At 43.1% G+C, this 16,061-nt stretch overlaps 1 protein-coding gene across 2 annotated transcripts in view; it reads left to right on the top strand.

The window, feature by feature from the left end:
• The first annotated feature begins 631 nt into the window (after positions 1-631).
• Positions 632-16,061, top strand: part of SAMD12 (sterile alpha motif domain containing 12) — a 482,055-nt gene continuing 466,625 nt past the window's right edge. For both annotated transcript variants that reach the window (XM_006140047.3, XM_014586075.2), the window contains exon 1: positions 632-759. In XM_006140047.3, the coding sequence (XP_006140109.1) occupies positions 747-759 (13 nt within the window). In that variant the 5' untranslated portion in view covers positions 632-746. The remainder of the gene's footprint in view (positions 760-16,061) is intronic.

Below are 16,061 nucleotides of genomic sequence, written 5' to 3'. Positions count from 1 at the left end.
TAAGTATTTAGCCACAGGAAACATCCTGGAGGATGGGAAGACCGCTGTCACCTGGAGAGATTCCTCACAAACCCTACACATCCCGGGGCGCAAGAGAATAAATTGCAGCCGCACTCGGAGCAGCGGTCTCAGGCCCAGGTGCAGAACCACAGGCAGCCGGCGTCTGCTCTCCTTGGTAGCGGTGGCCCAGGAGGCAAGCTGCAGTGCAGGCCGCTGAGACCAAGGGACAAGCCCAAGGGAACCCATAACCCACCCGGACGCCCCCCCGCCCATGGCATAACCCGGCTGCTGTGCCTCCGACTGGTGTGCCTAGCCCGTTCTACTGACAGGGAAGGTCTCAGTCACCGGTCCTAGTCTAAGCTCCCGATGAAGCTCAGCGCACGGCATCTTGGGAGATGTAGTCCCCACTACCTGCCAGGGTCCTCAGGGCCGCTCAGGAGACCCCTACGGCCGAATGCTGGGTCTGGGCCAGCAGGGGCCACGGCTGCAGTCTGAGCGTGGCGGGGGAGCCGGACCCCGCGGAGGACTGGGGCTCTGCTGGCCGGCAGCGAGGGGAGGGAACTACACTTCCCAGGCCGCCCCGCGCGAGCCCGAGCAGGCTGCCTCGCTCTGCGTGACCGCGGCAGGTTGGTCCTGGAGCTGATGAGCGCAGAATATTTAGGCGAAAGCGAGAGGAGGGGGGAGCGCGGGGCAGGAGGAGTACCTCGCCAAGAAAATTATGCATGCGTTAGGGAAGCTCTGAGAGAATGGCTGTGGAAGGTAAGGGACGCTTTGGGCATTTTAAGCCCCACACATCCCAATTCACACATCCCCGAGGAAGCCTGGCGATCCGGGGAGGAGAGGAAAGGGGGCGGCGGTGAGCGGGCCCCTTCCTCCTACACCTCCTGGCACTCACCTGAGCCGCGGAAGGCCAGTAGGCGCTTTATTCCGTGGCTTTGGAGAGACATGTAGATGAGCAGGACTTCAGGGTAGGAGATGAAGAGAAGAGTGTCCCTAATGAGAAACGATGTGCTGGAAATGGGGGCAAGCCGGTGAGTCCGGCAGGGGGCTTCAGTCCCCAGGTGCCCTTTGCCCTGCCCCCTCCTGTCGGGCCCTAGAGCTGGATGTACCTGTTCTCCCCACACGTGGAGAGGACCCTGGCCAGGTGCCTCACCTGCGAGCTTGGACCGCGATGGGTCGAGGGCCTCTCGTCCTGTGCTCCCAGCAGCGGCTGGCACAGAATGTACCCCGAGGGTGGAGGTGTCCTACACCTGTCTGTTTATAAGCCCTCCTCGAGTTAGCAAAGTTTACAGAAAGGAAAGAAATCAGCCAAGGGAAAATGTTCACCCAACCTCTTCAATGTGGGTGAATCCTTTCTTTGAAGACCACCTTTCTCGTTCTTATGATGTTATGCTTTGGACTTGCAGTTTTGACTTTAGTCCTGCCTCCTAAGACTTCCTGGTTGGAAGTAGGGTACGGCCGTTTATGAGCGATCCTGAGTTTTTTGTTTCAAGTTCTCCTCTAAAACAGGCTTCCTTGTTGAGAGTGGTTTTTGGCGGGGGGAGAAAAATGCACCAAAGTTTTTGCCGTGTAAAATTACAGGTCAAACTGTCTGAATGACAAACTAGAAAAATGGGTGGGTTTAAATGGGGGCCTACACTCACCTGCAAAATTATGGTTCCTGACAGTGGTTCAGGTCAGAGGGGCGTGGAAGTAGGAAAACAAGGGCATGCCTGCCAGCTGCATCAGGCTCCTTGCCAAGGGGAAACGAACATGTTCCTTGGAGTCTAGAGACGAGGGAACCACTGGGCTGGCTGGCTTCTCGCTCCTCCTCTCCCCAGGGAGAGAGAAACTAAGCTAATCTGACTCTTGGTCTTCTTGATTACTACCTTAACAGCCTGAAAGGCAGTAACAGGGCTCCTACACTCATCACCCATAACCTTAGGCAGCTGTTGCCTTTGGGCTATCAGGTGTAGAGATTCCCCACCTGGCCACTTCCACCTTGCCAATCATAGTGACCAAAATGAAGTCTTTCTTCCCTCTCTCATGGATGGTTCATTAAAAAAAAAAATCAAAACCAAAGACTTCTCTAGGTTTTCTCTTTTCTGTGCAAATGTAACTAATAAGGTGAGACTCTTATTGCACTGGTATTGATAGTATGTGATGCAATACTTCAGATGTCAAAATTAAGCTAAAGTTCATCTAAGCTTGGGACCAAGCATAGTTCACCTGCTGTCATCTTCCACCTCAGCCATCAGACAACATTGATTAAAATCTCACTACTGTGTCCCCAAGTGAGGGACACACCCACTTGTTGCCAGTCCACAATGTTCTTGAAAACAATTTCCTGTTCCTGTAAGAAGTATAGAGTTAGTCATATTTCTTGTCTGATGGCTGACTATACCAGTGAAGCCAGACCTTAAGACAACAAGGGCTTTGGGAAGACCGAGCTTATTTTGACTTTTACAAACTGTCTCACTTAAATTACCTGTGCAGTAAAACAGGAGATCCTGGGTTTGAATCATAATGGAGACTCAACTTGAAAGAAGTATGTAAGATTTCTGCTGCAGAGAGGATTCTTTGCTCAAGTTTTTGCAAAGGTAGTTTTCTCAGCCTGGCTGGGCACCTTCCTGGCTACTCATTTGGTCTTTGAACAATCCGGGAAAACCTCACGTCTTCTGGGATCCTCTTCCTCTCTGCCTTTGCAGCACTAAGTCCTGGTCTATAGCAGGGGCCTCCTGCACGAAGCTTCCCTAGCACCTGGGCTTCCCTCTATCCTAACACTTGTCATACTAAATCCACCTCTAATTGAACTGTAAGTCTCTTGGGAGTTGGGACTGTGTACAGTAACTTTATAATCCCAGGCAATAGCACAGTATCTGGCCCGTAATAGATACTTGGCTGATTTGTGCCTTGCACAGCAAATACTGGGCTGTCAGAAAAGTCACGACCTTTAAAAATGAGTCATGACTTTCCCAACAACCCAATACATTCATGAAGCTCTTATAACTAGCTCCATAAGGGTGCAAGCGGCTTTCTTAGGAGCCCAAATGCCATAAAATAAGAGCCTTCTGAGAGACTTGAAGGTAGGGAGAACTTTTAAAGGAAGCATGCCTCCTGCTATTTCGTTCTGATGCTCAAAGATCCCTTCACAGCAGTCTTCATGAGAATGATGTGTCCTCCTAAAGCGTATTTGGGGTTTGTAGGGACTGCTAGTGGGGGCTGCTGTTGGAATTGTGTGCCCATGAGTCGGAAATGGTAAATGTCCTGCAGTTCATGGCCATACCCATCCAATGTTCCCCAGCCCAAGACCAGGTAACAGCAAGTTTATCCAAGCTTGTTGACAAATGCTGATTCAGAGAGGAATCGGCAGTGGAACAGGAAATGCGCTATGTGTTACCTAACATCCGAGCTTTAGTTTCCATGTCTGGAAAGAAAACAAGCCCACTACTATTTAATTCCTGGAAACACTGATGAATGAAAGGATTTATGGGAGGTGCCTGGAATCCAGATCCTCAGTAAATATTGCTTGTATTTCTTCTTATCCCTTTCCTTAAAATTAGCTATACTATTCGGCAGGTGTTTTGTGTCCTGAATTTTCATTCATTGATGCCAGTAAGTCTCATTAGTAACAAATTAGAAGGTCTTTAAAATGTGTAACCTCTTAAGGAAACTTGAACTTGTAAAAGTGTTAATTACAGGTGGGGTGCCTGTTCATTTTGCCAAATTTGTAGCCTTGTGTTTTAGATGAAAAAAGAGGTGTGCTTTGTTGTGTTATGGCTGCCCTGGGTTATATTTTCTTCTCTGAATTTAGTAGGATATTTGATTACATTTAATATTGATCATATTTAATTATATTCAATTTAATATTTAATCATAAGTATCATATTTATGATTTTAGGCTGAGTATGACCCATGTTTTGTACTTATGGACAACTGGGCAAATTAGAGGTAGCTTTTCAGCCACAGAACAGGGTATATCTTATGGTCTACTTTGGGTTTGTACAATTTTGACATAAAATTTTTTTCATAGGGTGCACGCATTGCTGGAGAGAGGGAGAGTGAGAAATCACACCCTTCCCCCCCAGGGAGTGGGGGATGGCCATATCACAATCTGTTCTCTCTTCTCTCAGGATTTGGGGCATGCATACACATGTGCCTGGTGTAATTCTCAAACTGTTGGATCTGAGACTTGAATTGCAGTTGGCTATGTGGGAGTCCAGCATTTTTAACCACCACACCAATTCCTGGCCCCAAATCCATCTTTAACTGGAGAAGGAGCTATGGAGTGGTGGGTGAATGCAAGAACCACAGTAATCCATTCTCCACGGACAGGCTGTGTAAATGTTGTGCCTATCGATGTGATGTTTTCTATGAGAAATGTGTTGCAGTATTATACAGAGGAAAAAAGTGGGTTCATCAGAAACACTGTTATAGTCTTCTCTGTATTCCAAGGAGGATGCCTGGCACTTAAGAGGCCACAGTAATTATTTCATGAATGAGGTATAAATTAATGAGCCCCCAAAGCCGGAGAAGAGTTTTCTACCCTTTGTCTTCAATTCCCTTCTTTTTTTCTTGCTTCATCCCAAAGTTTTATAAAATGAAAAAAATAGGGTGGATGGACATTATACATGTTTCTGTTCCAACTCTGAATGAAATAGTGCTGCTTACATAGCAGAAAGATTATTTCCAATGCTCGCACTTCTCTCCCCCCACAAAAATTTTTTTTTGAGTGCAGGGTTATGTGCTCTAAGTGATACCTCAATTAGGGGATCTGAATTTTTCACCCTAAGCAAACCAACCATCTTATTAAATGACCTCAAATAAGTCATTTCATATGCAGGTTATATAGAATAGTTGATCTCCTGTAAGGTGAAGAAACTACCCATCATTAAATTGTGTAAGGATACATAGTAAGTGGCTGAGTAAAAGGGGAAATGAGAAGAGAAGCAGCTGTGGTTAACACTGGATTTGGGGGCCCAGGAAATTGACTGTATCCAACTTGAATTCCGAACTGAGTCAGAGTCAAAGGAGGCACAATGGGAGATAAAAATATATTTATTACAGGGCTACATGGGCCATCTTGTTTCTGACTTTGGGTTGGATAATAAGGTGGACTTTGCTAGTAGTGTACCTCGGTAGTGAACGTAACCCTCATGTGGGTACTTCCTGTGTAAATTTGACAGTTCAGAGAACAGGGTCTGGGAGGGAAGGATTAAGCCACCATGTTTTGTGTGTCTGCACAGACTTGCATATCTGATCCTTGCCTTCCCTCATCCTCAATAGGACCCCTAAGAGGGTGGGGGAGAGAACAGAAGTGTTATTCTGATGGACTTCTGCTCACAGGACACATGAAGGAAGGGGAAAATGGCTTCCTAGTGCCTTTGTATGCTGTCTTTTTGCTATCTCACCTATAGTTTGCTACTTTTTCTTGAACATCATTACATTCACCTCTTCTACTTGGTGGCTTTTTTTTGGGGGTGGGGGCTTGCTATAGGGCGTGTGTGCTTGCCAGAGAGACAGAAAGCAAGAAATCCCCCCCCCAAGGGGCAATGGCCATGCCACAATCTTTCTCCATTCTCTTCTCTGGATCTTGGACACGCACACATTCCCAGCATGAGTTTAAGCCACTGGGTCCAGGACTCTAACCTCAGTCGACTACATGGGAGTCCAGTGACATAGCCATTATGTCATCTGCTGGTCCCTCTACTTGGTGGCTCTTTCCAAGAGTAAGAACTATATCTTATGCCTGACATGTGGTAGAGCCTTGATCAGGCTTGAATGAATGAGTCAATGAATGGAAGATGGATAAATTCTCATGAGTGGAATCATAGGTGTTTTCAGTTTCCCTTACACATGTAAGGAGAAATTGCAATTGTGCTCATCTGTAGAATAGATCTCATAAAAGCAGTGGGACAGTGGACAAGATTTCTACATATTTCCTATCCCTGTGTCATTATGTGCTATTGTTCAGCCAACTGCGTTCCAACTCACCATTTCACTTAGCACCAATGTTTTTTTTTGTTTTTTATTTTGTTCTCTAGCCCATCAGATAGGACTTTGCTGCCCCAGCAGTTTCTTTGAATCATGCTGGTTTAGGACATGTGAGTGGTGAACAGAAGCCCCTCATTGCACATTACAGTCCAGTGACTATATATGAATAAGAAGGGGGTCTTCAAACTCTGGTTCAAAACTTGCTGTGGCAGTGGTTCTTGCCACTCCCATCTCCTGCAACACTCTTAGCCAGTTCAGACAGGGCTCTGGTCTAATCCTACAGTTGCATTGCCTCGTCCAGTCTTTCTGATTCCTTTCATCCCAACCCTTTTTCTCATTTGTCTTGCTATTCTCTTGTGCCAGAAGAAACAAAGGCTGGTGCTAAGAAAGGGAGATTGTGGCAAATCTTTGCTGGTGTGGTTGTGTTCTGTAATGCTGAGTCACAGTAGATGCTGTAGTGACATGTTAGCCGAGAGGTAGCAGGGAATCTGAAGCCCATATTTGAACTCCGGAAAGTGAACATCAGATGTTGTACATGTAATTAATTAGAAAGGGAATGTCGCCGACTCTCATGGGAAGTCAAGCATGTTTTCTATGTTCTGTTGCTAAGCCATGGAGTATGGCCCGTGTGCAAGGAACTGCATTGGATTTGGTGAAATGCTAATAAAGAAGGGTCCCCCTGTAGACCCACCCTCAGCCTCCACTTTGAAGGGCACAAAGAAGTAAATCAGAGTGAATGATATAAGTGCTAAATAAAAGTACAAGTGACATAAACGTGGGAGGTCTAAGAACAAATGGAGCATTTAGTTCTGAGTTGGATGGGAATAGCCTAACGAAAGGAATAGCATTTGAGTGAGGTTTTGAGTAGGATTTTGATGGGTGGGGACTGTGGGAAAGGGCATGAAACCGAGCAGTATATGGATGAAGTATGCTTCATAATAGATTCTCCTCCCTGCCCCCTAAGTCTTGGTGGTATGGTGGTTTAGCCCTTTGAGAGCAGGAAAGTGGAGGAGAAGGCTCCTAAGTCATATCTGGTCTGTTCTTTTTTTCTAAGGGCTCTCTTATCTGCTTGGCCTACCCCTTAGCACTCCCTACAGCCCAGGATCTTGCACATTACCCTTTTGAAGCCACAAGAGCAAGCTGAGCCCTCTCCAGTTTTCTGAAGTGGAATGTACCAGCACCACCAGCTCTGAGCTGGCTTATGAGAGCAAACTTGGCTATATTTAGTCTGATTTCTCTAAAGTGTGGGTGCAAGAAGCTGCTTGTACAGCTCGCCTCCCCGAGTGAAGAGCAGGATGGGACGGCAGCTGTCGGTGACAGGGATGGCCCGCCTCACTGCCTTCAGCCTGCCGCTCAGGGCTCTGGGGCTGGAAGAAGCAGTTGGCGTGTTCTGTTCTTTTGCTTCTCCCTGCTGCTCAGTTGCCCTTGCTGCTCTAGAGGGTGTTCGTGGCATTCTCTCCCAGCGAATTCCCAGTCTTAAGTGGCTGGACAGATGTTACTGGGCTGGCTGTGCGGTGTGGCCATCAGAACTGCAGCTGACCTTGAGATTTGGGGTGCAGGATGAGCTCTGGCATGCTCTCAGTTCATCATTGCCTCCACTGCACATTGCTCTCACCTTGGGACTTAGTGCTCAGCATGCTTTCAACATGCAAACTCTGCAGCCAGACTAGATTTGAATCTCACCTCTGCCCAGAACCTGCTCTGTGCACCTGGACAATTCACTGAATAGCTATGAGACTCCTTTGCCCAGCTGTCAAATGGGAATATTAGTAGTAATGACCTTATAGCCTTGCTGAGGGGGTTAAATTGGGTAATAGGAAACTTTTAAGACCTAGTCTAGTAGGTGCTCAGTAAGCAATGGTAGACAAGATGATGGTGAAGATGCTGTCTCTTATTTCTACCCATTTTTATAGCCTCATAGTAAGTCTGGCATGTAGTAGTTACACATTGAAGGAATGTACATTCTCAGAGTTGAGGTAATGCCAACAATATGTAATTGATAAAATATAGAGCATCCTCAGTTTAAAATATATTTGAGGGCCAGCCAGTGGTGTGGTGATCAGATCAGTGGTGTGGATCCCACATGGCTCCAGCCACTCAGAACAACGGTGCTGTTCAAATCAGCAGCTTGAACACACTGGGTGTGTGTGCATGCATGTCTAAAATCCTGAAAGGCAGAAATGAAGAGATTGTGCTGTGAACATGCCCCATAAAGGTGTGCTTTCTCACCTTCTGTCTCTCCAGCAAGTGCATATACCCTCTAGAAAATTATATATGTGTGTGTGATATAAATAATATACATTTAATGACATATTTGACTCCATCACTGCGAGGCAATAGATGGAAGTAATGATCATAACATGAGTATATTTACCAAAGACTCATCACTTGCATATTTTTCCCAACCAAAAACTTGCCACTTATTACCAGTAATTTTATAGACTGGTCTCTCTCTCTAGTTGTCTGATCATCACTCACTTATATGTATGCAAAATAAGTGGATTACACAGAGAAATTTCAGATCTTGCAAAAGAGGAAAAAATGTCATGCATTCTGTGAAAGCGAAGTCAGAACATTGCTAGAATCATACAGCCTTAGCCTAATTAAGATCTGACTTAGTCCAGATAGCCATGAAAGAAGAGAAAATTGAGTAAGATGTTGACTTGATAGACAATGAAGAGGAATATTAGGGCCTTTTAAAGATTAAGAGATGTCTTTGGTGAAATGAGAAGCCCTAAATATTTCGGGGGTGATTTCCATTATAGCCGGGCTATGCAAATTCAAGTGTGAAATGAGAGATATTTTGATTGCTAAAATCTTGTTTACAGAACTCCTGTAACAAATAATCTTTTTTTTAAATAAGAATCAACACATGTTTACAGGTAAAGCCTAAATTTGGTTAAATAGATACAATTTTTAAATTTACTTTTTCATGATGGAGATAATTCAGACTGTTTTACTATTCTAAAACTCTAGTCCCCGTTTCAGATATATTCTCCATTCTCACTCTTCCCTAATTTTAGATTGTATTTTAAAATTCTAAAAGTTTGGATCATTTAGATACAAGTTATTTATGGTAAAATCACCTGTGGTAATTGTTGAATTTGGGTAGACATATAGTCATATAACCACCACCATCATTAAGATACAGAGCAATTCCAACAACCCCAAAAGTTTCCTTGCGCCTCTTTACTCTCTTTCCCACAGACACAGCCTGTGACAACTCGTTCTCTGAATGTGAGTGTCAGATAAATGGTATCATACATTATAATGCCATTTGCATCTGGCTTCTTAGTCTAATGCATTGAAATTCAGTCATGCCGTTGCATCTATCAACAGGTAAGCCCTTGTAATTGCTGAGTAGTGGTCCATTGAAAGGTTATACTACAGTTTATCCATTCACTGATTGAAATGCATTTGAATTATTAAGTAATTAGTGGTTATGAGAAAAACACTATAAAGAACTGCTTATAGGTAGGTTTATGAACTTAAATTTATTTCTCTGGTATAAATAGCTAGGTGTAGGAACTTCAAGTCATATAATTAGTGTGTTTTAACTTTGTAAGAATTTGCCAAACTTTTTTTCGATTGCCATACTGCGTGTGTTCTTGCCAGAAAGTGAAGGCATCCCTCAATAGGGTATGGTCATGCTGTGATCCTCTTTCCTCTCCTTCTCTGTCTTATCAGGATTTGGGGTATGTATGCACTCACACCTGGTGTTTTTTAAGCTACTATGAACAGGATTTAGACCACAGTTGGCCATTGTGAGATCTGGCCCTCTGTGCATAGGCTAAACCACTCTGCTGCAAGACCAACCCTGTCTGTTTCCCAGAGTGGCTGTGCCCCATGTTTATTTTCCTTTATTTAGATTTTTTGTTCTATACTAACCATCTACTGATCATGAAAACTTTACAAGAATAAGAAATCTAGATTGTGAAAGCAGGTGTGTAGTTGGATGGAATTAGAAGGAAATCGTTTTCCAGAAGTGAGTTCCTTGAGCTGCATCATGCAAGATTGTATAGTATATTATCTCTGGCAAACACACACCCTTGATTTCCAGGTTAGTTCAGACTTTAAGCATGGATATAACCTAGAAATGCCACTGGTTTTGACATCCAAAAGAAAACATCTAAATTTCCTTTTTTTTTAAAATAAGACATGAACTTGTCATCAAGTTCTGTGTTGAATTTTGTTGTGGAAGGACAGTGATACAAGGAAAACAGGCTAGAGAGGGCTTATGTTGGGGTGGGGGTGGGGAACTTACACAAGAACAGAAAGTTCTGAAAGGGAATTCTAGGTTTGAAAGGCTTCAGAAGTAGAATTTAGCTAGAGGAGAGAAAATCATACCCCATCCTTAAAGAAATTGGCCTTGCCTACTAAGGTGGGTTATGAACTGGCTCCATTGTGTGAAGCCTAAGAGAAGATGAGTTGACTGTTCCTGAGGTGGTTCAAGTTTGAAGATAGTTGCTGGGCTTACATTTCACAGCCTTGTGTGATTCTGGCTTAGAATTGGCTCCTTCATTGAATATCCCTTTATGTAAGGGAAGTACTTGACTCACCTGTAAGGATCACATTTTACTCAGTCACAAATTAGGTATAGAGCCTGACTGAGGAATTGCTTCCAAATGCAAAAGACAGTCATGGAGATGTAATTTACAAGCTAACATACCAGAATTTCCAGGACATCCCACCGGTCTCTGCGACTATGGAATAGATATTTAAATTTGGAATTGCTACAGAATTCCTAGACACATGGTTGCCATAACACTACTGTTTGCTGTTATAAAATGTGGACATTTCAGTTGTGGGTTTTATTTCACTGTTAGAGAAGGTGCCTGTGTATTACATGGGTGTGAAAATGTTATTAATTTTAGGCTTTGGTAAGATATGACTTAAAGGGAACTTCAAAAGTTCATGGAAAAGTAAATAAATTGTAATCCATAGATAGTTTTTTTTCAAAATATGCATTTTCCATGAACTTTTAGAAGACTCTTCATACTCGATCCTGCCTGGGTGGCCAGTGGTTCTTAGTAGAGGAAAGGGAGCAACCAATAAGCCAAAAATAGAGCTGGAGATGAGGGGTCCAGCTCCGGTGTGTGCTGAGTCTTCATCGTGTTTCTCTCTTCTAATCTCTGTGTAGCACCAGGTGTGTACCAGTGCTTTGTCATGCCTTAGCTCCTGCCTTCTATTTATTTTCTGTCTTAGAAAACTTAGCTGTTTTGTTTTTATAGCTTTTTTTTTTTTTTTTTTTTTTTGTGAGAGATTTATGCTATAGGGCATGTCCACGCGCTGGGGAGACAGCCAGAGAAACAGAAAGCAAAAAAATCACCCCCAGTGTGGGGGATGGACACACTGCAATCCCTTCTCTAGTCTCTTCTTGGAATCTTAGGCACACATGCACATGAGCCCGGCATGAGTTTTAGGCTGCTGGGTCTGGGACTTGAGTCGCAGTTGACTACATGGGAGTCCAGCAACATAAAGATGTCATCAGGTCCCAGATGTTTTTTACATTGTGGTCATTTCATAAATATTTCTACCTGGATAAGCTTTGGGATTGATATTTGGTGTTAATCATATAGGAAGGATATGTGGGTATCGTGTTCACTTCCTATTCTTGGTAGTAGAATAGTTTTCCTTTTATTCATAATTGTTGAGTACCTACCATGTACCAAGATCTAGAAGAGTCTAGCTTATAGTTGTATGGGGAAGCTTAGAAAAAAAAAAAAAAAAAAGGTGTGCTGAAGATGAAATCTTAGGTAGTGCTTACTTACAGCATTCTTCTAGGGTACTTTCTAACATCTAGATTCCTGTCATTTTGCATTTGTTTTTGATAAATCAGAAATGGGATCCTGAATGTAACCTGCATCTTGAGCCATTCTTACTAAATATATTTGGGAGACACTGCTCTAGGGATAGGGTTCTTAATCTAAGGATCACTAGACAGTGCTGAAGGAGTTCATGGGATCTTTGACTCCCTCTGAATCGTAGGAACAATTGTAAATGGACGTTCTGTGTATTTTTCATGAGACTGGAGCTTTTATTCTATTGTCACAGGAACTAAAGATGAGTAATCTCAGATCCATGAGAACATGTATTTGGCTTTTTTATTCTTTGTGATACGCCCAATGCTTGCAACTGTGTCTGGCACATTGAAAGCACTCAACTATTTAAGTAAATGAAAGCACTAATGTTATTTTGTGCTTACTCTGAGCTAGTATCTGTATGTCTACTCTAAAAATTTGTTGTCATGCTGCAGTAAGATATGTGGGAGTGTTGTTTAATGCTTGAGGGACTTTAGGTCCAGAGAAGATAAGTAATTTTCTCAAGGCCACACAGCTAATTTGTGCCAGAGCTGGGCTTTGTAGCCAAATTTAGCATCTTCCAGAGTCCTTGCTTTTTCACTGTTACTTTCTGGTTTGTCTCAATTTGGTCGTTCCGATTTTAGTTGTCCTTTGGAAACCTTGGTGATTTAAGAAAAACATTGTAATAAAAACAAGACATTGTTTACTTGGGCTTTGCAATGGGGAGCATTCTTTTGAGTTTTTGGATCAAATCTCTAGAAATCTTGATATTAGCTGTTTATATTTCTGCTTCCCCTCTTTGTGAGGAGTACCAGGTCTTTAGGGTTTCGTTTTTATTTTTCCATGTTGCCATCTGTTCACCTGCAAGCCCAGGTGAATTCGTGTCAGTTGTTGTTTCATTTGAACAATAAGAATTTATATTGTATTTACTATAAGCTCAGCATTGGGAATGGCACTAGGAGATATAAAAGAATGTAAGCCCCATTGACCCTTCTGGAACTTAGTCAAGTCAGAGATTCAAGACTCATGTTTAAATTGTATCACAGCAAAGAACAGAGTATAATATGGTAGGGGAGGCTGTTTAGGAGGCTGTGTTGTCTCTGTATCGGAGACACAACCGTAGTCCTCACACTGCCCTGGACTTCCCACGAGAAGTCATTTTAAGTTTTGGGTGGTCTTTCTTTAAAGAGTGAACTCTGCTATAGAAAGTTTGGTCAAAGTCTGGAGAGACTGAAAAAAAGGAGCAGCTGAAGTAATGTGATAGTCGCGTGATAAGGGAAAAGAATGGACAAGGGTAGTTGTTAGAAATGTTTCTTTCAAAGGGATAAAAAGATAGGATTTGGGATTTCTTTAGTTATAGAGAATGATAATACTTAATTGCTCCCAACTCTTCAGGGGCTATCCACTGCTAAGAAAATAAAGTCCATGCTCATACAGGGGCCTTCCAGAATGCCATGGTCTTCCTGCTGCAAGCACTTTTTCCACTCCTTCCCCCTTAGGAATCTTCCTTGATATGTATTGGAGCCCATCGGTCAGCCTTTTCCGGGGCTTACAGTGTTCTTGGTTCTTCCTGTCTGGTTATGCTGTTCTTCCCTCCTCCTTCCTCGCACATGCTCACAAGTTATACTTATCTCCTTGTACACATTCAAGGCCAGAGAATAGGTAGGCAAAATGGGAGGTTTCCTAGCATGAGAAGGCACCTCCAGCATTAAGGCTGGGGTGAGGAAGAGGAAGCTCCAAGAAGAAACAGCCAGTGGCTGTGAGTGAACCACTTCAGAGTGGAGATGTCAGCAGCATCTCATGCTCAAAGACAGCTGCAAGATGTGTGCCCAGAAGCGTGCACTGGGGTTGGCAAGCAGGAAAAAACATTCTTAAAGGGGGAGGCTATTCCACATTGCAGTGGTTGAAGGATTAAGTGGTGATGAGAAAGCTACTTTTTTTCTTTTACTTTGCCAGAGGGTACCCACACTCACTGAAGAGAGAGGGTGTGGGGAAGGAAAATGAGAAAGCACCCTCATGGGTAATGGTCATGCTATAATATCTTCTCCATCTCTACCTCCTTTTGGAGTTTCAGGCACACATGCATACATACCCAGCATCTTTCTTAAGCTAGATTTGGGTCTTGAACTAGAATCAGCCATGTGGGATCTAACTGCCCTCAGTACCACATAGGCTGGCCCAAAGAAGCTTCTAGTGATTATGCGTATGGAAACAAGGAAACGTATCAAGTGGAAGGGATAAATACTTAGAGCAAAAGAAAAATCATGGCCAAAAGGGGTTGTTAACAGGAAGAGAAGTTGGAAGCCAGAAAAAGGCTATGCCTAGGCTGGAAACAAGTTCAATGGAAAAATTTTTTTTTCAGATTAGGAAATATTGGAGAGTCTGTAGACTGAGTTTACTTAGTGGAGAGGGAAATTTGGAAGATACAGAGAATAGAAAAATAACTGATGAAGCAAGGGCCATCACAAGCTTAGCTGTATTAGCCCTTAGAGGAGGCACAATTTATCCTTCCTGGAGTGTGCAGGTTGTGGGGAGAATGGGAGATCAGGAGTATTGTAACTACAAAAGAAATATATGACCATTAAAATATTAACTGCTGTACTATATGATATGCATTATTCTAAATGCCTGTCATATATGAAGTGGATCATCTTCATGCCAATCCTATAAAGTAGATACTGTATTACCATCCCCATTTACAAATAAGAAAAGGAACACAGAAGGATTATGTAACTTCCCATGGTAATCTAGCTAGTAACCCGTAGAGCCAGAATCTGGTAAGGATATTGTCCAAAGGGTTTTTTATCTAACTTCCTAATTATGACACTTTGGGGAATACTAGATTAAGACATGAATATCTTAAGAATTTTCTTTAAAAACAAGACTATTAAAGGATGGCCAGGCCAGCCCATGGCTTGATGATTAAGGCCACTGGATCCCGCACAGCCTACTAACGCAGTTCAAGTCCCAGACCTGGTATCCTGAGAAACACTTTGCATGCGTTCCTGAAATTCCAAAAGGAGGCAATAGGATAAGATTGTGGCATGACCATGCTCCATGGCTGGGAGGGGGAAATGCATTCTTTTTTTTTTTTTTTTTATCTGAACACACATGCCCTTTGAAAAAAAATACCTTTAAGAACATGTGAGTCTTTAACAATTTCTTGTGAGTTATTTTATTGTGTAATGACTAACTACAGGTAGGGCAGGAGGCTTTCTAATTCTTAGGTGTTAGGGGAAGGTATAACTTTCAGAGTGTGTATTTTCCTGGTGAGCTTAGACCTGGGTGGGACCTTACCTGCAGAGTAGAATTGGATGTACCAACCAGCTGAGGTGCCACAAAGATGCTCTGATCCTACAGCTAGGGTGGGGGTTTTAGAGAAACAAAGTTGGAGTGGTGTCAGAGGGAAAAGTTTTGCTGAGATGGAAATACGATCTCCATATCCTTCTATCTTCTTCCTGTTCTCAAAGGCTTTAAGATTTAGGTTTCCAGAGTACCAAGTCATTGTCTCTATTATCTGAACACACATACCCTTTGAAAAAAAATACCTTTAAGAACATGTGAGTCTTTAACAATTTCTTGTGAGTTATTTTATTGTGTAATGACTAACTACAGGTAGGGCAGGAGGCTTTCTAATTCTTAGGTGTTAGGGGAAGGTATAACTTTCAGAGTGTGTATTTTCCTGGTGAGCTTAGACCTGGGTGGGACCTTACCTGCAGAGTAGAATTGGATGTACCAACCAGCTGAGGTGCCACAAAGATGCTCTGATCCTACAGCTAGGGTGGGGGTTTTAGAGAAACAAAGTTGGAGTGGTGTCAGAGGGAAAAGTTTTGCTGAGATGGAAATACGATCTCCATATCCTTCTATCTTCTATCTCCTTCCTGTTCTCAAAGGCTTTAAGATTTAGGTTTCCAGAGTACCAAGTCATTGTCTCTGAGTCTAGCAATAAGGGAGTGTCTTTTTCCCTGGTCAATGCTCCATCTATTGCTTGCTAAGTACCACTTAACAATCCCATGGAGTTTCTACCTCCCTCTGACCTCCACTGCCTGACCAAGCTTTCTTAACTGAAACTCAATAGCTGGTAACCTTGGCATTCGTATATTTGCTGGGGCTGGTTCCAAGGCCATCACTGGAATTATACAGTCCTGGCTTTCCAAAGCACAGTTTTCATTTGAGCCACAGCTGATCCACTGGCAGCTGGAACAGGTGCTCTTGTTCCCATTTCATAAATAAGGATGTAAAGACTCCCTTGCCCAAGGTTATAGGACTTGGTGGGAGAGCATAGAT

The sequence above is a fragment of the Tupaia chinensis genome, unplaced genomic scaffold, assembly GCF_000334495.1.
Source record: "Tupaia chinensis unplaced genomic scaffold, TupChi_1.0 Scaffold000017_1, whole genome shotgun sequence".
Classification (NCBI taxonomy): Eukaryota; Metazoa; Chordata; class Mammalia; order Scandentia; family Tupaiidae; genus Tupaia; species Tupaia belangeri.
This window is presented reverse-complemented; position numbering and strand designations above follow the sequence as displayed.